Source organism: Bufo gargarizans, chromosome 5 (genome assembly GCF_014858855.1).
Source record: "Bufo gargarizans isolate SCDJY-AF-19 chromosome 5, ASM1485885v1, whole genome shotgun sequence".
NCBI lineage: Eukaryota > Metazoa > Chordata > Amphibia > Anura > Bufonidae > Bufo > Bufo gargarizans.
Window position 1 is genome coordinate 73,002,394 of NC_058084.1, and position 27,256 is coordinate 73,029,649.

The window sequence follows — 27,256 nt, forward strand, 5'->3', positions numbered from 1 at the left end:
GGTTCAGTGATAGAAAACAGAGGGTGGTTATTAATGGTACACACTCAGATTGGGTCACTGTCACTAGTGGGGTACCTCAGGGGTCAGTATTGGGCCCTATCCTCTTCAATATATTAATGATCTTGTAGAAGGCTTGCACAGTAAAATATCAATTTTCGCAGTTGACACTAAACTGTGTAAAGTAATTAACACTGAAGAGGACAGTATACTACTACAGAGGGATCTGGATAGATTGGAGGCTTGGGCAGAGAAGTGGTAGATGAGGCTTAACACTGACAAATGTAAGGTTATGCACATGGGAAGGAATAATGCAAGTCACCCGTACATACTAAATGGTAAAACACTGGGTAACACTGACATGGAAAAGAACTTAGGAATTTTAGTGAACAGCAAACTAAGCTGTAGAAACCAGTGTCAGGCAGCTACTGCCAAAGCCAATAAGATAATGGGTTGCATCAAAAGGGGCATAGATGCCCGTGATGAGAACATAGTCCTACCACTTTACAAATCACTAGTCCGACCACACATGGAGTACTGTGTACAGTTCTGGGCTCCTGTGAACAAGGCAGACATAGCAGAGCTGGAGAGGGTCCAGAGGAGGGCAACTAAAGTAATAACTGGAATGAATGAACTACAGTATCCAGAAAGATCATCAAAAGATGGCTAAATATATCAGGGGTCAGTACAGAGATCTCTCCCATCATCTATTTATCCCCAGGACTGTGACTGTGATGAGGGGACATCCTCTGCGTCTGGAGGAAAGAAGGTTTGTACACAAACATAGAAATGGATTCTTTACGATAAGCGCAGTGAGACTATGGAACTCTCTGCCTGAGGAGGTGGTGATGGTGAGTTCACTAAAAGACTCCAAAGAGGGGCCTGGATGTATTTCTGGAGTGTAATAATATTACAGGCTATAGCTACTAGAGAGGGGTCGTTGATCCAGGGAGTTATTCTGATTGCCTGATTGGAGACATGGGGAAAATGGCTTCTACCTCAGTTTTTTTTTTTTGCCTTCCTCTGGATCAACTTGCAGGATAACAGGCTGAACTGGATGGACAGATGTCTTTTTTTTTTAGCTTTATAAACTATGTTACTATGTACTACACTAGTATGAATGAAGGTATAACGTCTGCACCGTATTCACATACAGCCAATCTAAGCTGCACCATTGTCGCTGACCCACATCTTTTTTTATTAGTGTGCGAAGTGTGAGATACAGAATTCCTCCTATAAACAAATCAGACACAAAGACTAGAGACAAAGAACAATTAAGAGATTTCAAAATTTCCTTTAATGTGCAGGCGAAGAATGAGACAAGAATAATAATAATAATAAAAAAAACAAAAAAAAAACACTGCAGATGTAAATCCTGTACAGTCTGATGACACATAGCTATAGACAGGCTATGGTATCTCCCCTGCATGAAGGAAGCAGCATCAATACTGGCAAACATCATAAAAAAAAATATATATAAGATTTTGGCGACTGAAATTTTACTATGGAATTCCTGAAACTGTGCAGCATTATCACTCAGTCTTCCCCTTAAAGGGACCAGCATTTTTTAAAGAGAATCTCACACCAGCGACCTCCCTATCACACTTTTTTCGCAGACACATAGCTGTGGTTCACCTGATTAATATGCTTTTTACTTTTGTTGATCTGAGGATCCGTTCACAAGTTAGGATACCTCTTCTTAATATGCAAATTAGGCCTTTGGTGCAATGAAGGCACCACCATTGCTCTTGTTGCACCCAAGCACCACTAATTTCTGTGGCCAGCCCCTCCCTGGCTGTTTTGCCACTGCCTGTCCCCGTTAATCAAAACAGCCAGGGAGGGGCTGGACACAGAAAGGTGTAGAGCTTGGGTGCAACGAGAGCAATGGTGATGCCCTCATTGCACCAAAGGCCTAATTTGCATAATAAGAAAAAGTGTCAAATCGGGAACGCAGCTTCGGTTCAACAAAATAAAAACAGCGTTTTAGTCAGGTGAAGCACAGCTATGTGTCTAAGCAAACCGTTGGATAGGGAGGACGGCTATAGGCGGAGCAGAAGTAGCAGTCGTACCTGATCTCTGGTGCCTGAAGACACCGTACCACATAGAAAGACACAAGTATTATAAATGGAGCCCAGTTGGGGTTCAGGAGCTTTAATCTTGTATGGCACCTACATTACAGAAGAAAAGTTTGCACAGAAAGGTGCCAGTCATACCCAGCTGTTACATCGGGTGAAATCTGGAGCAGCATCGCTCAACCTGTGCGCCAGACTCGTGCTGTGAAAGGCATGAAAAGGGGAAAACGGCAGCAATATAGAACATGTCCTAATCATGTCCTAGAAAATGAACATTTACAGAAGTTATGCAGAAGAAAGGAGACTTCATTTCCAGCTCCACATCATCTAATATTCATCTGCAGTCACCTGTGAAGGGATGGAGATATTATTATTTTTTTTAACAGAGTGGTTTGATTTTTCCAGAAAAAGCTCCACTTTTGTCCAAAGGTTGTATTTGGTATTTAGCTCCCATTTACTTGAGCTGCCACCTGGCAGGCACAGGTCATGGCGTGGGATGTCCAGTGTGGGATTGGACAGCTTCCCCTGCAATAAATGGTCGCCCAATTAATTCTCTAAATGCTTGCAATCCCCCAAAGCCAGTCTGGATTTGCTTCTTGGTCTTATCCAACCTGTATAATGACACCCTCGTCGCTCCGAATCCCTGCACGGCCTCCTCTGTTTTTCCCCGTCGCGCGATGCTAGGGATGCTTGTCCTTGTCACGGCCTGCTATTGGCTGATCCCCCCGTCGCCGGATGTTTTGATCTACGTGACGGGGAGATGCATCGGCGGCTGTGCGGAGATCAGGAGTAATGTGGATGTCGGGAAGCAGCTAGGTATAATGTATACAAGGGGACGGGCATTGGGGGGCGGGGGGCTAGGGCAGAGGTCATTATAGGGGTTTGATAACCCCTTTAATAGAGGGGACTGCAAAATGAATGACTCAGTGGGGCAGATTTACTAATCCAGTCTAATATTTAGACAGTAAAAACAGGCTAGACAGTCTAAAAGTGCACCAAAGGTTCAGATTGTCTCGCTGCCTTAGTCCACATGCACACGGCTGTGTCCGTATTTCGGTCTGCAAAAAACATCTGCTAAAAAATGGATACCATTCCGTTTTTTTCTCACTCCTATCAATAGAAAGGACTATTCTTGTCCACAGTACCAAGAAGAACAGGACACGTTCTGTAGTTTGTGGAACGGCCACATGGATCCGCAAAAAAGTTGTGTGCCTCAGGCCTTGCTTTGTGGCACACTGTCCCGTCTTACGCTACGCCCCATTTCTCTCAAGGAAAAATAGTGTCTATAACACCTAATAAATGCAGCACATGGCCGGTCTGCCAGTTTTTTTGGCACAGATTGAGGCACAATCCTGGCGCAGTTTGATTAGTAATGCCCCCCCCCCCCCCCCCAATGTGCCCTTAGAATGAGAAGTCTTCTAAAGGGGTCAATAAAATGTAAGCCTAAAGTAGTTCTGTCCAACACAAAGCAGCTGAAAGCGGAGGGGGCGTGAAAATATATGATCACCATTAATACTGACATCTACATGCATCCTGGAGCTTTTATCCTTTGTGCAGCAATATTATTATAACACCGACCACTTACTGTACTGTAGTACCATTTCATGTATCAGCACATCCTACACAGAACCACAATGCGGGGAGGACACACTCTACAAGGTTACTTTACTTCTATAATACTTTCCTGTCTTATAAAGACATTGAGAACTTCAACATTGTAATTATTGTAATTATGTCTTAAAAAATAAAAATCAAACTCAACATTTCCACTCAAAGGAGGTCGTCTAGAAATGCTGGGTCATCCTGTATCAAGAAAGTACACTATACAGTACCAGCAGAAAGCCCCGAAAAGTACCCACACTCAACAGGAAGCACATCTACGGCCAGACAACCCCTTCATAGATCAAACTTCCCTCTAATAACCATCATCCATAATTGTCCAAAAATAGCTAAAAGGGTTTTCCAAGATATTTTACTCCGTGGAGGTCTGACACCCGGGACCCTGCCGATCAGCTGTTTGAGAAGGCACCAGAGCTCGCAGTAGCGCCATGGCCTTCTCCTTGCTCACCAAGTACAGTGCTGTACATTTTGGTATCGCAGCGCCGCACCATTCACTTCAATGCAGCTGAACGCCGCTGCCATCTCAAACACTTGACCGGTGGGAGTCCCGGGTGTCTGACCCCCACCGATCAGATACTGATGACCCATCCTAAGGATAGGTCATCAGTATTACAATCTTGGAAAGCCCTTTTAAAGAGGTTTCCCACCTATTAAAAAGAGGACCTGTCAGTTTTCCAAAAATGTCTGCTTTAGTAAATTCATGAATTCCCCCAAAATTATGATTCTGGATCATGCCTATTTTTATTTATTTATTTTTTAACAATTTTGTCATGCAGTTTCTTTTTTTGTACCATATACACCGTGTCCTACACACCGCGAATCTCTCAGCACTAATTGGATAGCATGTAACACCCAGTTGTCCCTGACTTGTTCTTTCAAGGGGAATACAATTATCTAGTAAAGCAGACCTGTCCGGAGAGGTTACACGGCTTATGGATGTAGCAGTGTTAACAAAGTCATAACGAGTTAACTAGATGTGATAACTCACCCAGTGTGTGTTAGCTCTGCTGCATTTGCATTAATTTGCAGAAGAGGTACAGATGCACCAGCGATGTGGGGGACGAGTGTTGGGAGGGAAGCATTCCCTCCCAGAAATCGCCTGCTCGCTAGCGAGGAGACCGCTGCTGTTACATGCAGCGATCTTCTCTGCAGCATGAGGAGGAGTGATCGGTATGCCATCGCTTGTCCCCATGTTGTATAGTGGTTTGCCAGCGGCAGATTGTTATTAGACACCACAATCTGCCACCTGCAAACAATTTTTTAACATGTCAAAATATTTGGATTGCCCGCCTTTCCTGGATCGACGTCCGTATTACACTGCAAGATGATCGCTAACGAGCGTTACTATGAACGCTCGTTAGCGATCATCTGGTAAAAAAATTGCGCAGTGTAATACAGGCTTCAACAGACAAATTAGATGTGAACAGTGGAATCAATGGGGATCTGACCTCTGAGACTGCGATCCATTACACGGGCCCCTAAACCCCCATTCTAAGAAGTTATCTGCCTGCACATACATATCCACAGCAATGACAGACATGAAGGCAGGTAAGTGCACTGGACCCCATACATCCGTAGTCAGACTCCATCGCTCAGAAAACCTCCTTCTAGGCAGAAATTAAATTGAATTATGGAAATACTGAGTGACACAAAACACATGTAAAACCTATGAAACGGGTCATCAATATCATACAATGCACAGGCTCAGAACAACATTTCAACAATATAAAAATGTCAAGTTAAATTAAGATACACACAAGTAAAAATTGCTGATTTTGAAGTTGGTTCTTTGCCCTGCTATAAAGGATAGGATACAGGAGTACCGTAGAAATTTTTCAAGTGCAGGGTCATCCAGCTTTTTTGGCAAATTTCCAACATTAAAAAAATAAAATAAATGGCACAATAAAAAAATATGCAAATGTCTGCATGCAGCAGGGAGACTTTGTCTTTGTATGCAAACGTGTGCTTTCTCTCTGACGTCAGTCCACTACTAGGTAGGATATATGATCACTACCCATTGAAAGGATTGTGCTCTATTAGCGAAAAACCCAATACATTTATTTTCGCATTCCTCAAAGTCTAGTGTAGTCTCCATTTTGTTGCAGGTCCCCAATACTTTCATAGTCACTCTCACCATGCTGGAGAACCCCCTGACAAGACTGAGAGAAAGTAATAGTCCTGTCTTCTTCATGACTTAATGCTGCAATGGCCTCATATTCAGGGTCGGGCCCACCGTTTACCATGTCCATTGCAGCTGGTAAGCCAATGAGGTTGGGGCTTTTATCAATATCCCTGACCGTCGCATATGTACCATTACAGGCCGCTGGTGAGAGCTCAACGTCTTGGATGTAGGAATAATGGGATAGGTCTTCCTGAAGTCTCAGGGATTGTCCAGTTCTAGAAACTCTTGAATACATGGCAGAAATCTAGAAGGAAACAATTCACATAAGTAACACAGTCCAAGTAAGTTCAAACGTATAATAAAACAATTAAATATCATTTAAAGGGGTTTCCCAAATATGCCATTGATTTCCAACCTCTGGAACCCCCCCACTGGTTATGAGAATGAAGAGGCTGCAGCATTGGTGTAGTGCTGCGCCCCTGCATACCGGTGGCCCGGCCACCCAGCTGTGCAGAGAACTGCAGCCGGCCCCATTCATTTAAAGGGGATCTCCAAGTTTTATTAAAAAAATCTTTCTTTGTGAAGATACTCTGCACAATACTTACTTACTCCATTGCCATCATCTCCACTGCCAGGACTGGATGCAGGCTCTTCTGCTCAGGTCCTGACTGGATGTATTCTACCGTCTTTCTGTATGCAGGAAGAATCTTACAAATCCGGTCAGGACCTTAGCAGAAGAGCCCGCAGCCGGTCTGGAGGGGTAAGCACTGAGCAGACTATCTTCCCTCCACAGATCAGCACAAAGCAAAATCAAGATCAAATCAAGAAAGCCCAGAGAACCCCTTTAAAACATGGCTGGGAACACCTATGTGCAGGGAAAATAAAGGAGCGGGTGCAGCAGTAAATCACAGCTGTAGCTCCTTCTTTCTCATGATGGGTTTGGGTGCCATAGGTTGGACTCCCACAAAGTGAAGGCACATCCCTCTGATAACCGCGTCGAGGTATCGGTATTGGCCAGGTGGACCAGACATGGGTAATATTGTAGCTGATCTGTATACTTTGACACTCGGCCCTTATTTATGATCCTATGCTGCAGTGTTAGCACTAGGTGATATTCTTTTTCGATCACCGCTATTTGTGATATATATTTATAATATTATTGTGTATTTTACTTGATTTTGCACATTTGTTATTGTGCTTGGCTAGTGATACTCTGCATTACACTATCAATTATATTAAGGGCTTTATACTTTTTTAGCTGCTTGGTTAGCCATCGTGCTATAAGACCTTTATCAATTGTGACCAGGCTATATCAAATAGGGGCCAGAGGCGATCACTGCCTGGGATTTATATCAATATCTAAGGAATGGCAGAGTCTGGTTTGCACCTGAGCCGTGTTTGTTCTGCAGGGGTATAGTGGGATTTATTACATCTGTGCCCCCTTTTTGTCACCTTCTTTATATATTGATATATTCTTTTATTTGTGCTTTAATTAATTTTGATATATTTTTAATCTATTCTGGTATTATTGTGCACGGGTCATTAGTACATGCTTCTGATAAGTCAATTCATTTGTTTTTCTTTTGTAGGAAAAATCTAATAAACAATGACATAAAGAAGTCCCCTTGCAATCACTTCTTTGTCAATTCCTAGAGCTGAAGACCTGAGAAATCTGAGACGGAACGGCTGCTAGCGACTTGTTCCAGGTCATTTAAAAATGGTTGTTAAAACTGTATATACCTGGCAACCAGGCAATCACCCAGCTGAAAGCTAGACTGGCATTGAGCAGAGGTCAGAAAGTGGCATTCCCTATATATGAGCCAAATAACTATATATATATATATATATACATACCACTCTATAAGGGCCCGCATACAGTGCGTCTGCAATATACAGGCACTAGCGCTCCGTATTATGGATGCACACTCATTCAGTTGAATGGGTCCACGATCCGCAAGACACGGAGCAGAAACCCACGGAATCACTATGGAGCGCTACGATCCGTGCCTCCAGAATGGGTCCGCATCCGCAAACGTCGGCCACACGGCTGGAGCCCGTGCATTGCAGACCACTATCTGTGGCCTTCAGAACAGGCACGGGGCACACACGTTCTTGTGCACGAGCCCTTATTCACTGGATGTCCCAATTTGATCCCTCGGTTAACATCTTATGGATTGTGGCTGTGTGGCCATTCATACACCAGGTCCATGGACTCAGCTACAACACTGCACACCCGAACAGCTTTAGTCCCCGAGATCTCAGAACTGAGATCACATTTTGAAATAAAAAATGCAGCCAATAAGAATATGTCACAAAGCCCCTTGGTCTCATGCAGTCCTATCATTTCCGCAGACTTCTGTGAACTGAACTGTCCACCATGTGCACACGAATCAGTAGAAGGGGCATATGGATAGTGAGGAGTCTCCTCTAGTAGCCAGAGTGGTTCCTGCAGTGGAGGACTCTGTATTACAGCAGTTTCCAGCAACCGGCTCATGGACGTCACAGCTGTCTTTAACCCCTTCACTACAGAGCCACTTTCACCTTAAATCCCAGGCCGATTTTTGCTATTCTGACGTGTTACTTTATGTGGTAATAACTTTAAAACGCTTTTACTTATCCAGGCCATTCTGAGAATCTTTTCTAGTCACATATTGTACTGCATGACACTGGTAAAACCAAGTCAAAATATTTCCTTTTTATTTATAAAAAAAACAACAAATTTACCAAAAATTTGTTAAAATTTCCAAATTTCATTTCTCTACTTTTATAATACATCGTAATAACTCCAAATATAGTTATTACTTTACATTCCCCATATCTCGACTTCATGTTTGGATCATTTTGAAGATGACCTTTTTTGGGGACGTTAGAAGGCTTAGAAGTTTAGAAGCAAATCTTAAAATTTTTAAGAACATTTCTAAACCCTAAATTTTTCAGGACCAGTTTATGAAGTCACTTTCTGGGGCTTATATATTAAAAACCACCTATAAATCACCTAATCTTAGAAACTACACCCTCAAGCTATTTAAAACTGATTTTACTAACTTTGTTAACCCTTTAGGTGCCCCACGAGAATTAAATGAAAATGAAATTTGAAAATTTCACTTTTTTTTTTGCAGATTTTCAATTTTAATCTATTTTTTTTCTGCAACACATCAAGAGTTAACAGCCAAACAAAAAACAAAATCTATTACCCTGAATCTGGAGTTTACAGAAACATCCCCCCATGTGTGCTCAAAAACTGATGTATGGGCGCACAGCATGCTTCAGAGTGGAAGGAGCACCATATGGCTTTTGGAGAGTGGATTTAGCTGGAATGGTAATTGGGAGCTATGTCACATGTGAAGACACCCTTAGGTGGCCCTAGAGTGGGAACCCCCAAAAAGTGACCCCATTCCGGAAACTACACCCCTCTCAAAGGAATATTCCAAAGGTGTGTAGTGACCACTTTGACCCATCAGACGTTTCACAGACTTAGGAAACGCTTCGCTGTGAAAATGAAAAATTACAATTCTTTCCAGAAAAAGTTGCTTTACACCCACATTTTTCACTTTCACTAGGGGAAACAGGACAAAATGCACCCCAAATTTTGTTCCCCATTTTCCCCCGAATACGCCAACACCCAATATGTGCTCAAAAAATTATGTATGGATGCATGGCAGGATTCAAAAGGGAAGTAGCGCCATAGGGCTTTTGGAGGACAGATTTTGCAGGATTGCCTTTTGGGAGCTATGTCGCATATGAAGACACTCTGAGGTACCCCTAGAGTGGAAACCCCCAAAAAGTGACCCCATTCTGGAAACTACACCCCACAAGGAATATTTCAAGATGTGTAGTGAGAACTTTGTCCTACAGTGCTTGGTGGTTTTAAAATGCACGTAGATTGTGCGTTCGGACACTAACTTGAATTGAGATAGATATATATATATATATATATATAGTATATATAATATGTAACTACCTACCACTAACTGCAGGTCTTTTTTCACAGCAAAAAAAATAAAATGTGCAGATGTAAATGAGCACACTAGTTATCGGTGCTCTGCAGCACGCACGCACACAGATCGTGCGTGTGCGTGCAAAAACTGTAGTATAAAAATTCACTACAGTGGTTAAAAAGTGAACACTGGCTAAAAATGTACCGTATTCTTTGCCCTATAAGACACACCGGCCCATAAGACGCACCTATGTTTTACAGGAGGAAAATAAGAAAGAAATTTTTCATCAGACCTCAGCTCACAGCCCCAATCAGACCTCCAATGTTAATAAGACCTCAGATCAGACCCCAATGTGAATGACCCCCAATCAGATCTCAGATAAGAGCCCCATGCCTCTCTCGTCTGCCCCCATGCCTATAAAATAAAGAAACCACTTACCCTTCCTGCTCCTCACCGCCCACGCTCTTCATCCTGCTGCTGTTGGCTGTGCTGTGAACTGGCGCGCAAAGCGTGAGGTCACAGAGCGCCCTCACTCTGTGCGCAGCCACTGCACAGCCGAGCGGAGGACCAGGAAGCGGTGAGTACAGAGCCTTCATCGCTTCCAGGTCCTCCGGTGCGAATGAGGGCTTCCATAATAGAAACGCTCATTAGCATTCGCCTCATAAGACGCAGGAACATTTTCCCCCCACTTTCTTATAGAGCGAAAAAAAATACGTAACATATCTACATACATATATATATATATATATATATATAACCCCTAACTACAGTTTCTTCTTTTTGACCAAATAAAATGAAAAATTGGCAAAAAAATAATCCCCAGGTGCTGATCAGGCAGGTATGCACTGAACAGCAGTTGGCAGTCACAGCTCGCACGCAGAAAAAGTTGTGCAGAGCTTTAAAATAGTTTTTTTTTTTTAACGCACAGACCAAATGAAGTCTGTAAAAAAAGGAAGGGGGGGGAGGGACAGGGACGAAGGGTGGTATAGAGATCTAGAACTGCTGCAAATGGAAAAAACAAATCAGTTCCAGATGATGTTGTTCTTTACAGGAACAGTTGAAGTCGCAGTGGTGGTGCACCACAGTCACCAGCTAGAATGGCTGCATGCAGGGAAGTTCAGCCCTTTCGTGTGCAGCTGTAGCACTGTCATTGGCTGGAGCGTTGTTCCAGCCAATAGCAGCTCTGGTAGGGGACGCCAAACACTGGTGTCCCCTGCCTGACCCAGGGGGGACAGGTGCTGACAAGTTCAGACCCAGTCACCCCTGTTCCACCCCACTGAAGCTTCCTGAATGAATTTAAAATCATCCGGAGCTGCGATTTGCCGGTCTGCAGAAATCGGCCAATTGCAACGATCGATCAGAAATCTCCCTGTACCCATAGGGAAGATGGCTGCCTGCCGTCTTGAGAAGCCATAGTCCCCCGGTTGCCAAGCGATTTCGCTCAGGGACCGGGTGAACACCGCGCCGTAGCTGTACTGTGCTGGTATTTTGTACCTAGTTCGCAGCACCGTACAGCTATGGCGCTGGTAGCAAACGGATTAAAACATACCTGTCATATTATTCCCTTTTAACTGTTACACTTGCAAAACTAAATGCATTTCTTTCCCAAGTAGGGAGAGTCTCCCTTCTGTTCAAGCGAGTGACCTCACTTCTCTTACTTCCTACTATGTTTGTTTTCTTCTACGGAGCTCAGAAAGCTGATCAGGAAGGAGAGGTCAGACTTCTCTGCTCTTCAGAAGCCGCATACAAGCAGCTCTCCTATCAGGGTCAGATCTCAGCTAGTTCTGCCCCCCCCCCCCCTCTCTGTGTCTCTGTTACTAGTGATGCATCTAACCCAATATCAGGCAGTGGACTGGAAGTTAGGTGGAAGTGAGACCCCCTAGTGGCCATGACTTTACAACTTTTTTCCAGGTGGATGCAGGCATATATATTTTTATTTATTTTTTATTATGAAACAATTTAGAAATGTGCTAATTACAACTTTCTGTATTAAATTAAATTGTGTGACAGTACAGCGAGTCTTTAAGGCCTCTTTCAGACTAACGAGTTTTCACGCTTCAGTTCTGCGTTGCCTGAAAATCGCAGCATGTTCTATATTCTGCTTTTTTCACGCAGCCCTGGCCCCATAGAAGTGAATGGGGCTGCGTGAAAAACGCATTGCATCCGCAAGCAAGTGCGTTTTTCACTGATGGTTGCTAAGAGATGTTGTTTGTAAACCTTTAGTTTTTTTATCATGTGCGTGAAAAACACATCAAAACGCATTGCACCCGCGCGGAAAAAAACTGAACAACTGAACACAATCGCAGACAAAACTGACTGAACTTGCTTGCAAAATGGTGCGAGTTTCCCTGAACGCATCCGGACCCAATCCGTCACGCTCATGTGAAAGAGGCCCAAGTCACACATTCTGCTGTACTACATCTGCACATAACTAAGTATCTTTTTGTGCTCATCATGTTAAAAAGAGGATCCAAACCACTTTAATGCCTCCATAGAGCAAGGCGAGGAAGAAACCTAGATGAAGCATACAGAGCGTGTGTCATCTCCATACTTACATCGTCTTCAGTCAGGCAGGGGTCTTCTTCCCGAGATTTGTAGGATATACAACTCTCTCTCTAAAAGAAAAGAGGGCGAAAAGAAAAAAAATCAATACCCTGTGAAGAGCTAAAGCAAAGTTTATTCTTTCCTGAATCCTCGGGGGTTATTCTCTGAAGAGTCAGAACAAAGGCTTTCCTCTAAATCCTAATAGAGAGGCTAATATGTAAAGTGCACAGTCCATGAGCGGGCCTCCACGGAGAAGCCACATACCGTATCATTACTACTCCAATAACCAGCTTACATTTCTTTCCCTAAAAAAGCCTTTATTTACCTGAATTGCATTGTGTGTAAGGTCAATGTCCAGATGTCAGAGGATCCATCATAATTAACCTGAATTCTACATCACAAAACCTGGCAATTTCAGTAAGTGTCTGGCAATCTATTGTACTATATCGGATTCATCATAAAATAGGTTAAAGTTCCAACTCATTTGCAATTCCATTTCTAGAGCAAGAATAATAACACAAAAGGGGTTATCATGATATATTGCATCTCCTTAATGGCTTTACCGGGATTAAATATTGATGAGCTATCCTGAAGATAGACTCCCACACTCCCAGTAGTTTGAAGGGGCTGCAGCGCTTAGACAAGCACTGCAGCCTTTTTTTTAGTATATCAGGCAGAGCGCCGTACGTTGTATAGAGGCTGTTCTTGGTATTGCAGCTCAGTGCCATTCACTTGAATAAGACTGAGCTGCGCAAAGACCATGTGACTGATGGACATGATGTCAGAAAGCAAGGATGAAGCCTTAGCACCGCTGCTTCTTCCAACAGTTGATCAAAGGGGGTGTCAGAAGTCGGACCTCCATAGAACAGCTATTGATAACCTATCCTGAGTACAGGACATCAATCTTTATGTGTCAGACAAACCCTCTAAGACCATGTTGGAGTTGTGCCGTTTTCAAACTATATAGGGATCCTGTCACAAGGAAAATGCCGTACAATCTGCAGGCACCATGGTATACAGCAGGAGGAGCTGAGCAGATTGATGTATAGTTTTATGTAAAAATAAAAATCTGTATAAACTTGTCATTTAAATCCTGTATTTTTCGCATTATAAGACGCACCCCCCCACCCCTCCAAAGTTGGGGGAAAATGTCAGTGCGACTTATGGGGAAATACAAATGAGCGATTTCATTATGGAAGTGCTCACTAGTACAACAGGACTGGGGAGCGGTGAATACAGCGGTGCATGTGCGGGCTCTGTACTCACCGCTCCCTGGTCTTCTGCTGCAGGGCTCTGCATGCTGTGCCGTGGGGACATCGGTGCACTCTGTGAACTCACACTGTGTGACGTTGGGTTACAGCACAGTGCGGCAAGAAGAGCGCTGGATCTCAGGAGCGGTGGTGGCATCCGGAGCAGTAGAGGCGAGTTGATATATTTTTTGGTCTCATCTAAGGTCTTATTAACGTTGGGGGCCTGATGCATGCGGGCTGCCTCTCCATTCATTCTGTATGGGATTGCTGGAGACAGCAGAGTATGGCACTTGGTGATGTTCAGTAGTCCGGTACAGAATAAATAAAGAGGGCGTTTTCGTGATCTGTAGCGACCGACCACTAGGATGCTTAGTTGATCAGATGATTAGTTGATTTTGTCCTTTATTTATATAAATGAGAAATTAGGCTGAATCTTTTCCCATAAATACGTATATTAATTTGATCAGCATCTCCTGCTCTGTAACATGCTGCCTGCAGATCAGACTGCATTTTTAAGGGGCATTAAAAGGGAATCTGACACCTGCTTTTACCATTTTAAGCTGTCACCATCGCTATGTTCACTAAAGTACCTTATTTCCAGCAGTCGTCTTTTTACTTTATTTCATTTTGTCCTTTTGATATAAAAGCGCTTTTTATGATATGCTAATGAGGCTCCAAGGTGCCAAGAGGGTTTTTTTTTTCCTTCTCCGGTGCCCAGTGACGCCCCCCTGCAGTGCCCAAGAACGCCTCCTGATCCTCAAATAACCTCCCACAGTCCCGGCAAACGGTTCTGCCCCCTCCCCACGTCATAGTCTACCTTCTAGAAATGCCCCGTCCTCCTTCCTGTCGGCGGCCAGAAAACTTGCGCAGGTGCAGTACTGTCTGCGGCCTGCGCGATCATCAAGCTCCTGAGGGCAACAGCCTCAAAAGTCTCACTGGGCATACGCTGAGCCCAATGATGTAACCTGAGCGCTGTTGCCCTGAGGAGGTTGATGATCGCGCAGGCGGTACTGCGCCTGCGCAAGTTTTCTGGCCGCAGACAGGAAGAAGGACGGGGCATTTCTAGAAGGTAGACTATGACGTGGGGAGGGGGCGGAACCGTTTGCCGGGACTGTGGGAGGTTATTTGAGGATCAGGAGGCGTTCTTGGGCACTGCAGGGGGGCGTCACTGGGCACCGGAGAAGGAAAAAAACGCCTCATTAAATAAACGCCATCACCTTGGAGCCTCATTAGCATATCATTAAAAGTGCTTTTATATCAAAAGGACAAAACAAAATAAAGTAAAAAGAAGACTGCTGGAAATAAGGTACTTTAGTGAACATAGCGATAGTGACAGCTTAAAATGGTAAAAGCAGGTGTCAGATTCCCTTTAAAGGGGTATTCCGGTTAGAGATTGGTATCCCCTATCCACAGATAGGGGATAACTATTAGAGTGGTGGAGGTCCTATCGCTGGGACCCCCAGCACTCTGAAATGGACAAAGCAGCTGCTCCATTCATTTCTGTGGGAGGGCCGATGATAGCGAGCTATGAGTAGAACCCTGACCGATCTACTAGGTAGATGTCCTGTGGAGAGGGGATAACTCCCTCAAATCGAAATATCCCTTTAAGTAATGATCAGAACATATTTGAAGAAATAACTGATTCTGTCTCTACAATATAAAAGTAGACTGAAGCCATAGAGGAAATTCATCAAAACTGGTGTGAAGGGAAACTGGCTTAGTTTATATACCAAGTCATTACAGTCATAAGAGCAGTGCATCTCAGCCAGATTGCTGATTGTGAGTAACAGGCCCTGAATCTTCATCTTTGGAAAACTGATGTTATAAGAATCTCTCCCTTTGGCATCCTATTCCCCATGCTTACTCCAGTTTAGTTTAACATGGTAATTCATATTCCATAGTGACCATGGAAAGTGTTATTACCGGCCCTCATTTATGGTGATATATGTTTATTACAGTCTATGTAACCATTATTTTCTAGACAACAGAAACAATTAGACGAGCAATAGTGTTGATATGGCCATCTGCAAGGTAGGAGAATCACCTCCTACAATAAGAACAGAGTCCTCACCTTGCAATCTGTGCTTGCCCCTCCTTCTGGCTCCTGCTTTTCTTCCTCCGTTTCTTTACTCTGCACATTCTCGTTTTCGTCCAACAGTTTTTTTGGAAGTGGCGGGGGGATGTCATCATCTTGATAGGTCGGAGTGCTTCCTGCACTCTGAGTGTTAATACTCTGACGGCTCTTTCTATTATGGTCCACAGAGGCGTACTCAACGATCACCTCCATTTTAGACTCTGCATTTGCTAGATGCTGCATATTCATGGTGGGACTCTTTTCCTCTGAGCTGGCCGATGAGCTGATATCCTTCAGTTCTTTTACAGTCTCGTAGAGAGAGTCCTCAATGATGTTGTCATGGGAAGAACTGTCTTTTAGTACCTCATAGGGCCCCTCACTATACAGAGGCACGTCTTCTTCAAGATTTCCAGATTCCAAGTTATTATCTGGAGGTATCTGAGGCAACTCTCTGGCCTGAGGGCATCTCATAGACTTTCCAGTGAAGTCCTGAGGATCACACAGGTCAGGGAGAGAGCTCTGCACATCTTCGTATGTGGGAACACATGTAGCGGCACTGTCTTCTGAGACTGAAAATAACCAAAATCTGCATCAAACTCAATCTCAGTAGTGTAAAACACATTCTGGGAATACAATTTAAAGGGGCTGTGCATTGGAGAAACCCCTTTTTCAATACGGGTGGTGCTGTATAAGGCTAATTTTTCCCCAGGGTGGTGCTGCAGGAAAATGGAATATTTACTGCCAGTATTTCACAGCTGATTGCAGGGTGGCCTATTGTGATCAGCTTCTAAGGAGGGACCCTTCTAAGGCCTCATTCACACGACTGTTGTTTGGGTCCGCATCCGAGCCGGACGCAGAACCATTCACTTCAATGGATCCGCAAAAGATGCTGACAGCACTCTGAGTGCTTTCCGCATCCGCTGCTCCGTTCCATGGTCCGCAAAAAAAAAAAAATATAACCTGTCCTATTCTCGTCAGTTTTGTGGACAAGAATAGGCAGTTATATTAATGGCTGTCCGCGCCGTTCCACAGATTTTATTTACAGCAAATAAAATGGAGAAAACAGGACGAGAAAATGGAAAATAAAGTATGGAACACTTTATACTGCCAAACTATTGAGACGTGAGATTCAAAAAAATGAAGTTTTCTAATGAAAATAATAATAGCTGGTGTGAAAAAAAAATCACAGAGTAGATGTGTAAATTAGCACCATCAAATGCTAATCTGTCAAGATGTGAGCCGTCATGTACTCCAAAAATTGTTAAGGTAAGAAGGATGAAAAACAACATCCACCCTAAATATCACAAACTCAAGTATTAGGTTTGAACTAGGAAACACATTAAGGTCCTTTAACACGGACCAGAACAAATTTAGGTATAAATACTCGTTCCCGACAAATGCCCTGCTCATCCGATTATTTATGTGATAAAAAAGGTCAGTAGTACATGTGCTGCCCACAAACAATAAATCGGTATGGGGAAGAATGATTGCAGGAGCGATCATTCATCCCCATACAGCAGTGATGATTCCTGCATGAAAATCCAACAACCGGACAATGATCAGTAATGAATATTCCTATGAAAGTTCGTTCCTGGTCACTGCTTTCTTGCATTCGCAGTGTGCTCTTCATTCCTTTTTATGGGAGTTCATTCTGAAAAAAGCTGAGCGAGTGTCCTATAGAAATGATGTGTGATTGCACCACGTAATCGCAGCCACCGCCCACGTCGGGGGTCCTGTTTTGGAGATAGGTTCAGGTCCCAGGGGTGGAACCAGGACCCATCTGACATTGGTGGCAACGTCTCAGATGAAACAACCCTTTTAAGGCTGGAACTACATGACGATCTTGGCCGTGACAACGTTGCACTGCCAAAGATCATTGTATAATAGTTCAGCAAATAAACTGAATGAAGTCACAGCGAGACTCGCGGCAACTTGTAAGTCGCACTGCGACTCCATTCAGTTCATTGGTTGCATTGCTACACAGCGATCTTTGGTTGCATGACAATGACAAAGCCAAAATCGTTGTGTAAGGGTCCATTCACACATCTGTAATTCTGGCTCTGCATCCGTTCTGCAATTTTGCGGACCGGGTGTGGACCCATTAATTTCAATGGGGCCGCGAAAGATGCAGACAGCACACCGTGTGCTGTCCGCATACATACTTCCGATCCACGGCCCCGCAAAAAAGAGAGCAGGTCCTATTCTTGTCCGCAGACAAGAATAGGCATTTCTATCATAGGGCCGGCCAGTGTGGTCTGCAAAATGTGGAACACACGCGGCAGATATCTGTGTTTTGCGGATCCATAATTTGCAGACCGCAAAACACGTACAGACGTCTGATTGGACCCTAACCCTGCCTTACCTCCAAATGTAAAACACTGTACTCACCATCACCAGTGCTGACAGCACCATTCCGGTAACTACTGGCCGGCGCTTCGGTTCCTAGGCTGGTCACAGAGTGGCTGTGTGTCTCCTTGTCAGAAGGCTATAATCGGATTGTGAGGAAATTAATATAAGGCGTGTAACTGCAGTACATGGCAACTACCACTATGCAACTGGACACAGCACCTAATGCCAAGTCTTATAGGAAGCAAAAATATCATGCAACAAGCACACATCACAGCCAAGGGTAAGGTTACTGTCCACTTAATGGTAGCAACGCATTTCCAAAAGGTCTGCAAATCCAACTCTACACCTCAGCCATTGCATCTATATTACTTTAACAATGTCTGACTTACCGCATTCATCAGGTTTTCATGGTCACCATTTTGATGTTTCTTCTTCTTCCCTCTATGAAATACAAATGCAGAAAACATTAATATATAAAAATATAATTCTGAAGATGCTGGAGAACAGTACAAATACATCCTGTAACCAGAAACAGACACGTGGGGCACAGGGATGATGCAGCTCTTATCGGTTACCGCTATCGTCCAAATAAAGGGATGTATCCAGGAATCGAGTTTGAAACTTCACTCAATTATGTGGTGGTCTGGCAGCCGGAACAGGTCATCACAACGCAGGCAGTCTTTGATCAAATATAACCCTCAACATTGAAGCTGCAACACCAAGGTCAAGCTGTAAGGAAATACAAATCGAGGTAGTAGCAGGTGTCGCCAAGATCTGGAAATGATCAAATTTTCAAGCACCTAGCTCCAATCTGCGACATGTGGGGAGGACACGAAAGCTAGATAGAAAGCAAAGTTTTTTAGCCTCAGAAATCAGATTAAGTCGTGTGGGATGATTGTGTGATGTCTCCTGTTCATCGACGTGCCAAAATCCTTGAACTGAAAGACTTTGGTTTATCACTCCGGTAGATCGCTATGTTCCTAGGCTGAGATGTCAGCACTTTTTTTGCATGTCCCAAGGTTTGGGAGAACGAGGATGAACTGGAATGTGAGCAAGAGGTGCACAAAGGCGAACCTCTGCATGGACAGATCGTCTGATTAGAAGAATGGCTCATAGTGATCCATTCTGTACTGCAAGTGAAATTGGACATCACATCCCAAGCCTAGGGCGGCAGTGTCTACACAAATCAGAAGAAGAAAGAGTTTGCAAGACACTGGACTACGAGCCAGATGTCCACCTGCAGGTGTTTTATTGACCTCACACCACCGCTCTCAAAGGCTATCATGGTGCACAGCAAGACAAAAATAGAAGCTGGAATGGAGGTCTATCCTTTTCAGCGATGAGTCCTGCTTTTGGCTCCGACACAACAATAGCAGGAGATTGTTTCGAAGACCACGCGGGCAAGGTCATGAAGAGGCCTTCACAAGGGAGTGTCAAACCGTCCTAACTCCCGGGATTATAGTGTGGGGTAGCATAATGTACAGGAGCCAAACCTCTCTAGTCTTCATTTCAGGTACACTAACAGCTCAGCATTACATTGATTTGGAACTAGTCGTACAGACATTTCTCCGAAGTGTTCCAGGAGCAGGTTTTCAACAGGACAATTGCTCATGCTACTGTGAGCAGCCTGCGTGGCCTAGATGTGCTACCATGGCCTGCAGCGTCTATGGACTTGTCTCCCATCGAGCACATTTGGGATGTCATTGGTCAACAATTGCAAAGGGAGCTGCTAGCAGCGGATCTTGATGGTATGTGTGCCCTAGTGCATTCAGCGTGGCAGTGATAGCATGCCAAGTCGTGTAAGCGTCTGTATTTCTGTGCGTGGTGCTCATAGTCATAAATCAAGATGTTTTGAATATTTTGTTTCTATTTTTTTATCATTTGCATATCATTAAAATGTCTATCGCCCCTGTGTTTCCCATAAATCCATGACTTTTCGTTCTTGGTGTTGCAGTTTCAGTGTTGAGGATTGTATATTCGGCAGGTTATTTTCTAGGGATAATCTACAATTTCATATGTTTCTTAATCAATATGGCTGCCTATGAAGATTCATTAGAAGTTGTTAAACTATGTATTCTAAGCCCTCTCTGGGCAAATTGACTTGTTCGTCTATAATAACATGACAAAAACAAAAAAATATGTTCTCACTGTACGGTATAAACCACAGATAACATCTTATGACATTAATTCTCATAACTCAGTGATGGGTAAGCTCCCAGGGTTTGGGTTGATAGATTACTTTCCAAAAATGACCTCCAGTATTCTCCATGTCTGCATCTTTTTCTGAGGCTTTGCACTAAGTAGTCCCACAGCTACACTCTGATGTGTCTAGTAGGTGGCGTGTTTATTTATGCAGAGCACTGGCGGTATTATAAAACACACTCTTTACAGACACATGGTGTGTTACGAATGGGATGGAACAGCCATAAAGAAGCTTGATGATCTTCACATTCTAGAGCTATGACCAGCATCAATTTAATTTAAAGGGGTTGTCAGTCAGACTCAATATTTTTTTTATATAGGAGTTGCTCCTGCTATCCTACAACGCTGGTCAGGTCTCTACTTCCTGGTGCCAGCTCAACACACAGGAAGTGTCTGAAGATGCCTGCTCAGCCAATCACTGACTGAGGCGGGTCACAGCTCTGGTCTGCGATTGGCTGAGCAGACATCTCCAGAAATTTCCTAAGTGTTCAACCAGAACCTGGAAGTGGAGACCAGCGGGAACCTGGTAAGCATCTGAATGGCAGCAGGGGATCGGTGAGGTGACTAATGCTTTTTTAACCCTTTCACCTTTAAGTTTTAGTGGACAAATTTTAGTGACAACACAGCCCAAGCTGAATAGTGTTACCATATTTCGGGAAAGTTGTGCAATAAAATGGGGCATAAACTGATAAATACATGACATGGTGTCATCTGGTAACTCTACAGTCACAGCATTCAGACAGTAAGGACCAAGAAAAAGTCCCATTAGTCACAATTTTAAATTGAAGGGGGACATTTATCAAAACTGGTCCGATTGTCCATAGCAACCAATCGGATTGATCCTTTTATTTTCCCAAAGGAGTTCTGAAAAATCAAACGTGGAACCTGATTGGATGCTATGGGCAAGCTAGTTTTCCTTAGAACCAGTTTAAGTAAATGTCCTCCTAGAGTCACAGAAATAACTAATTTCAATAGGGTTCAAATTTTGCACCAGCAAAACAGACATCCTCCTGTTAGGCCTCATGCACACGACCGTTGTTTTGGTCAGCATCCCAGCTGCATTTTTTTCAGCTTGGAGGCGGACCCATTCACTTCAATGGGGCCACAAATAATGTGGACAGCACTCCGTGTGCTGTCTGCATCTGTATTTCTGTTCCATGGCCCCGCAAAAAAAATAGAACGTGTCCTATTCTTGTCCGTTTTACGAACAAGAAAAGGCATTTCTATTATGGGCGGCCCGTTGCGTAAATGCGGAATGCACACGGCCGACATCAGTGTTTTGTGGATCCACAATTTTCAGACCACAAAACACACCACAGTCGTGTGCATGAGGCTTTATAAAGATATATAAGGAAATAAACCAGCACAGACTATTGGACCTAAAAATTAGAGGGTGTTAACAGGTAGATTCTTTAAGGCTGTGTTCACATGACCGCGGTGCGGACCGCAAAACATAGGCGCCGGCCATGTAAACTCTGCATTGCAGACCCATTGACTTCAAAGGGTCCGTGATCTGAAAGATGCGGCGAAAGATAGGATATGTTCTATCTTTTGCAGCACGGGGGCACGGACCCGGAAGGCCACAGAAAGGCTTCAATGTGTTTCCATGTGCTTCTAGGTCCGTGCCGCTAAAGATAGTATATGTACTATCGTTCAACACATCTTGCAGACACATTGAAGTCAATGGGTCTGCACCATAATGGGGAGTTCATGTACAACAAAGGCACGGTGGCACCATGGTCATGTGAATGTAGCCTAAGGGCCACGATTAGACTATGGACTGTTATGACCGCGGGCCGTTTCTGGTATTACAGTTCAGTTTTAGTGAATGGTGTTCACCTGCAGTACCAGGTGCAGCCTAAAGACAAAAGTGGAGCTCTGAAAACGAAGAAAAAAAAGCAAACCCCATTTTCTACCCCTGAAAACCCCTTAGTGAATAAGGTTACATTTCTGGATAAATGGAAGGAGAAAGGGAATTAAAACTCCTCAGACATAATAATTACCGGCAGTTATCGTGCAGTATTAGAAACTTGCTGATCCGATCTCACCTGTCACAGCTGGAGCAGAAGAAGACGAGGACAGTGATTATGACCAATGTGGATACAACGGCTACACCGCCATATGATATGAGGAGCACTTGCTCACTGCTGAGCTCCCAGCCTCCAGCTAGTCTCTGTAAGATTGGGGCCATCGTCAGCGACCGGGTAAGTAGTCACAGCAAGTCCTCATTGGTAGAGCTGGAGTCGATGCTGTAAGGTAACAGAGTACATTAAGGAGAGCGGAACCTCTGAGAACATACTGGAGGAGACCTATCAAAACTGATGCAAATCAGATCCTTTCATTGTCCAGAGAAGCTTTGAAAAACAAAGGGTGGAAAAGTTGGAAAATTATCAACTAAGCCGGTTTTTCTTTGCATCAGTTTTGATAAATCTCCCCCATTGCCTTCTTTCACAGTTACAACAAAGAAATGACGACCATCATTACATTATATTCCCTTCTGTCATCCCTGGTCCTGCTGGTGAGGTGGTGGCATCTAGGCAGAGAATGAATGCAGAGGAGGTTGTGCATGTCCACAGCTCTCTCCATTCACTTCTATGGGAGTCACAGAAGCAGTGCAATCCATCAGTTCTCCACCTGGATCCAGGAGACCACCAGTTTCAATAATTTTTATATAAGACTTTTCCTTTTTTCCTTGCATACCACACATGGCCACAAGGTGGCAGCTGTGATCCGTTTCCTAAGACTGTATACCACTCAGCGCAGGCGAGGCTTGACACCAGAGTACCGCGCTCCTGCCGAGGGGGTGAGAATACCATGGAAAGCTGGCCATAGACATTAGATTATTACTGGTAATCATGAAAAATCCTGACAATCCTGACTCTGTGCTGCCCAAACAGAGCTATGAGGGAATGCACCTACTGCAAAGTTCAGGTTTTCACCCCTGAATCATAAAATATCCACAGTAGTCATTTCTCAGAAGGTCATTAAATTTCCATCAATGAATCTTTTATTAGAAAGCCTTTAAAAAATACAGAACTCTATACACGTCAGTAAGGGGGTCTTCACCTCCAAAATATGTCCTCATGTCTGGTGTATGACATAGATCCATACATGCGGATACTGGATTACCTGTCGAGAAATGACTGTAGTGGAAATCGGATTCCGACAACAGTTTGTTTTATATTGTGAAACCCATAATCTAATGTTGTCAGCCATATTGGAAGCCATACTGGTTGTCACCCCACGTTCCCAGAAACAGGTAAAGTTAAGAAATGGCTAGACAGGACTTTCACAGAAGAGGAAACCTCATGGGGGGCAGGCATTATACGATTTTCGACATTGAGCCTGCGCCTCCTCATAACTCCAGTGGATCAACTGCCAGCTATGGACCTTTATTAAGAATGGCGTCTAAAATGCCTGTGATTGACTGCAGCAGCCACTACCTGGACCTGCAGCAGGCAGGAATGGGGGGGTTGTCAGCTCCTAGGCCGGACATCACTCTTAGGAACAAAAGGTTCAGGTATGTTGAAATCCTACTACCCTATCCTTCCCTCCGCCATGATCTGCTACCTGGCAAGGGTCAGAAGGCCCACCCCAACCATACACATTAGATCATCAGCCAGGTCACCATTGTTGGCAGTCATTGGCTTCAGGATCAAACCAGATGTCGTTGGGCTGGGAGCAGAGCGAGGCGGAGCGAAGGAGCCGGAACCCAACAGAGGTAAGTATGCTTCCATCTGCAGGCCCCCCCCCCAAAAATGAACAACCCCTTAAATAATATGTAAGTAATGCACATGAGGACTCAATCAGTTAAAGAAAAAATGAAGATCTATTGTAAAATAATTACAATCTAATTAATTATAATTGGCTACTGCAATCACAAATGAATGTAGAAAGCTCCGTTACTCTAGAAACCTCGGAAGGAACTCTGCAAAATAAAAGGGACTTTGAGATGCCAGTCTGAATGAGCCCAAGTGGTTGTCAGGGAGATGGTGACAATCAGGTGTAGTGTTCCTGTCACCGCGCACTGCCACTTCTCTCCCTGGACCGAATTACACGGCATCAACATTCAGAGGGTATTCCAGTAATTTATACCTCAGAGCAGCAGTAAAATCAATATTTCATTCCGGGAGCGCAGAGCTGAAGTGTAAAAGTGATGCTTGGGGTTATTATACAGCAGCCCATTCAGCAATAAGCCATATATTGTTTTATCGAAAAGCTGCTGCCTCTTCTGATCCGGAGAGTCACCAGAAGGGGCGAGACCTCTCCAGAAAGGGCTCATGTAAAGGAGAAGGTGTGTGCGGACCACTATACTATTAGTTATAGGGGGCCAAAACAATGCAAATGGTAACTGGTGGGCCAGGGGTCCAAAGATAGAGAGGAGTGAATTTCTCAAAATTAGTTTCGGGTCCGATTCAGTAGCATCGGCTGGCAGATTTGATTTGGTCCACAACATTATTTTATAGATATAAATCCAATTCCTTTCACATTCTTTAACACGACAGCATAAGGCCTCAGCAAACGACCGTATGTTCGGTCAGCAGCTGATCCACAAAAAATGCGGATCAGATGAAGACCCATTCATTTCAATGGAGCCGAAAATAATGCGGACAGAACACTGTGTGCTATTCGCATCTGTCTGTTCTGCAGGCCTGCAAAAAAATAAAAAAATAAAATAGAACACATCCGATACGTGTCCTCAAAATGGACAACGATAGGTAGGGCATTGCTACAGGAGTTAAAAAAAAAAATATATATATATATATATATATATATATATATATATATATATCGGCATGTACATGCCATGTTTCGTGGACATGACCAACATCAAAACACTACTGTATAGTGGCCACAAGGCATTGTTTTATTGGGGGCCACCATATGTCAGTATAATAGTAAATATAAATCACAGCAAAATTCTGTTTCTTTGAGTTTGTCTTTTATTACTCAGTTTTCTTGGTGTTACTAACCTCTCTTTAGCACTGAATAGTGCCCAAATATTTAGGTGTTGCATCCTTACATAGGAACTTTTGATCCCTACATCCCAACTGCGGCAGTGTGTCTGATGAAGGCCTGTGAACCGAAAACGTTTACACAATGCCATTCAACTATATGTACCAAGAAAACGGAGTAATAAAAGACAAACTCAAAGAAACAGAATTTTGCTGTGATTTATATTTACTAATGTAAGAAAGGGGTGGGAACCCTATACACAGCACACTCAACGGGAAGCGACAAAGTTTGCCTTCATATGTCAGTATAACGTCTCCTTGTGGCTGCCCCCATACAGTATAACGTCTCCTTGTGGCTGCCTCATACAGTATAACGTCTCCTTGTGGCTGCCCCATACAGTATAACGTCTCCTTGTGGCTGCCCCCATACAGTATAACGTCTCCTTGTGGCTGGCCCCATACAGTATAACGTCTCCTTGTGGCTGGCCCCATACAGTATAACGTCTCCTTGTGGCTGGCCCCATACAGTATAACGTCTCTTTGTGGCTGGCCCCATACAGTATAACGTCTTTGTGGCTGCCCCCATACAGTATAACGTCTCCTTGTGGCTGCCCCCATACAGTATAACGTCTCCTTGTGGCCGCCCCCATACAGTATAACATCTCCTTGTGGCTGCCCCCCATACAGTATAACGTCTCCTTGTTGCCCCCATACAGTATAAACGCCTCCTTGTGGCTGCTCCCATACAGTATAACCTCTCCTTGTGGCTGCCCCCCATACAGTATAACGTCTCCTTGTGGCTGCCCCCCATACAGTATAATGTCTCCTTGTGGCTGCCCCCCATACAGTATAACGACTCCTTGTGGCTGCCCCCCATACAGTATAACATCTCCTTGTGGCTTCCCCCATACAGTATAACGTCTCCTTGTGGCTGCCCCCCATACAGTATAACCTCTCCTTGTGGCTGCCCCCATACAGTATAACCTCTCCTTGTGGCTGCCCCCATACAGTATAACGTCTCCTTGTGGCTGTCCCCCATACAGTATAACGTCTCTTTGTGGCTGTCCCCATACATTATAACGTCTCCTTGTGGCTGCCCCCCATACAGTATAACGTCTCCTTGTGGCTGTCCCCCATACAGTATAACGTCTCCTTGTGGCTGTCCCCATACATTATAACGTCTCCTTGTGGCTGCTCCCCATACAGTATAACATCTCCTTGTGGCTGCCCCCATACAGTATAACATCTCCTTGTGGCTGCCCCCCATACAGTATAACCTCTCCTTGTGGCTGCCCCCATACAGTATAAAGCCTCCTTGTGGCTGCCCCCATACAGTATAAAGCCTCCTTGTGGCTGCCCCCATACAGTATAACGTCTCCTTGTGGCTGCTCCCCATACAGTATAACATCTCCTTGTGGCTGCCCCCCATACAGTATAACCTCTCCTTGTGGCTGCCCCCATACAGTATAAAGCCTCCTTGTGGCTGCCCCCATACAGTATAAAGCCTCCTTGTGGCTGCCCCCATACAGTATAACGTCTCCTTGTGGCCGCCCCCATACAGTATAACGTCTCCTTGTGGCTGCCCCCATACAGTATAACGTCTCCTTGTGGCTGACCCCATACAGTGTAACGTCTCCTTGTGGCCGCCCCCATACAGTATAACGTCTCCTTGTGGCTGCCCCCATACAGTATAACCTCTCCTTGTGGCTGCCCCCATACAGTATAACGCCTCCTTGTGGCTGCCTTCATACCCTGTCTGACCCTGGTTTTAGATATTAAAATAAATAAATGAAAACTAGACCAACCTTTTAATATACTTTGGGAGGAATTATTAACTAGTTTATGGTGCACACTGGGTTTACACAAATTAAAGTTGTATTCCCATCACAGACAATGGGAGCAGATCGCTAGGACGGGGGTCAGCAAACTTCGGCACTCCAGGTGTGGTGAAACTGACTTCCAGCATGTACACTTGCATGGCTGTTCTCAGAACTCCCATAGAAGTGAATGGAGCATGCTGGGAGTTGTAGTTTCACAACAGCTGAAGTGTCGGAGGTTGCTGACCCCTGCACTAGGATATGCCCCGATTGTCTCATAGGTGCGGGTCCCACCTCTAGGACCCGCACCTATGCC

General features: G+C 44.2%; 1 protein-coding gene across 1 annotated transcript in view; it reads right to left on the reverse strand.

Annotated features, from left to right (window-relative positions):
• Window positions 1-3,434: 3,434 nt before the first annotated feature.
• PAG1 (phosphoprotein membrane anchor with glycosphingolipid microdomains 1) overlaps window positions 3,435-27,256 on the reverse strand; it is a 63,002-nt gene continuing 39,180 nt past the window's right edge. Inside the window, exons 2-7 of the mRNA XM_044294141.1 lie at window positions 22,217-22,417; window positions 18,356-18,407; window positions 18,006-18,102; window positions 15,615-16,186; window positions 12,305-12,364; window positions 3,435-6,115 (exon numbers count right to left, since the gene is read on the reverse strand). Of these exons, the coding sequence (XP_044150076.1) occupies window positions 5,762-6,115; window positions 12,305-12,364; window positions 15,615-16,186; window positions 18,006-18,102; window positions 18,356-18,407; window positions 22,217-22,359 (1,278 nt within the window). The 5' untranslated portion in view covers window positions 22,360-22,417 and the 3' untranslated portion in view covers window positions 3,435-5,761. The remainder of the gene's footprint in view (window positions 6,116-12,304; window positions 12,365-15,614; window positions 16,187-18,005; window positions 18,103-18,355; window positions 18,408-22,216; window positions 22,418-27,256) is intronic.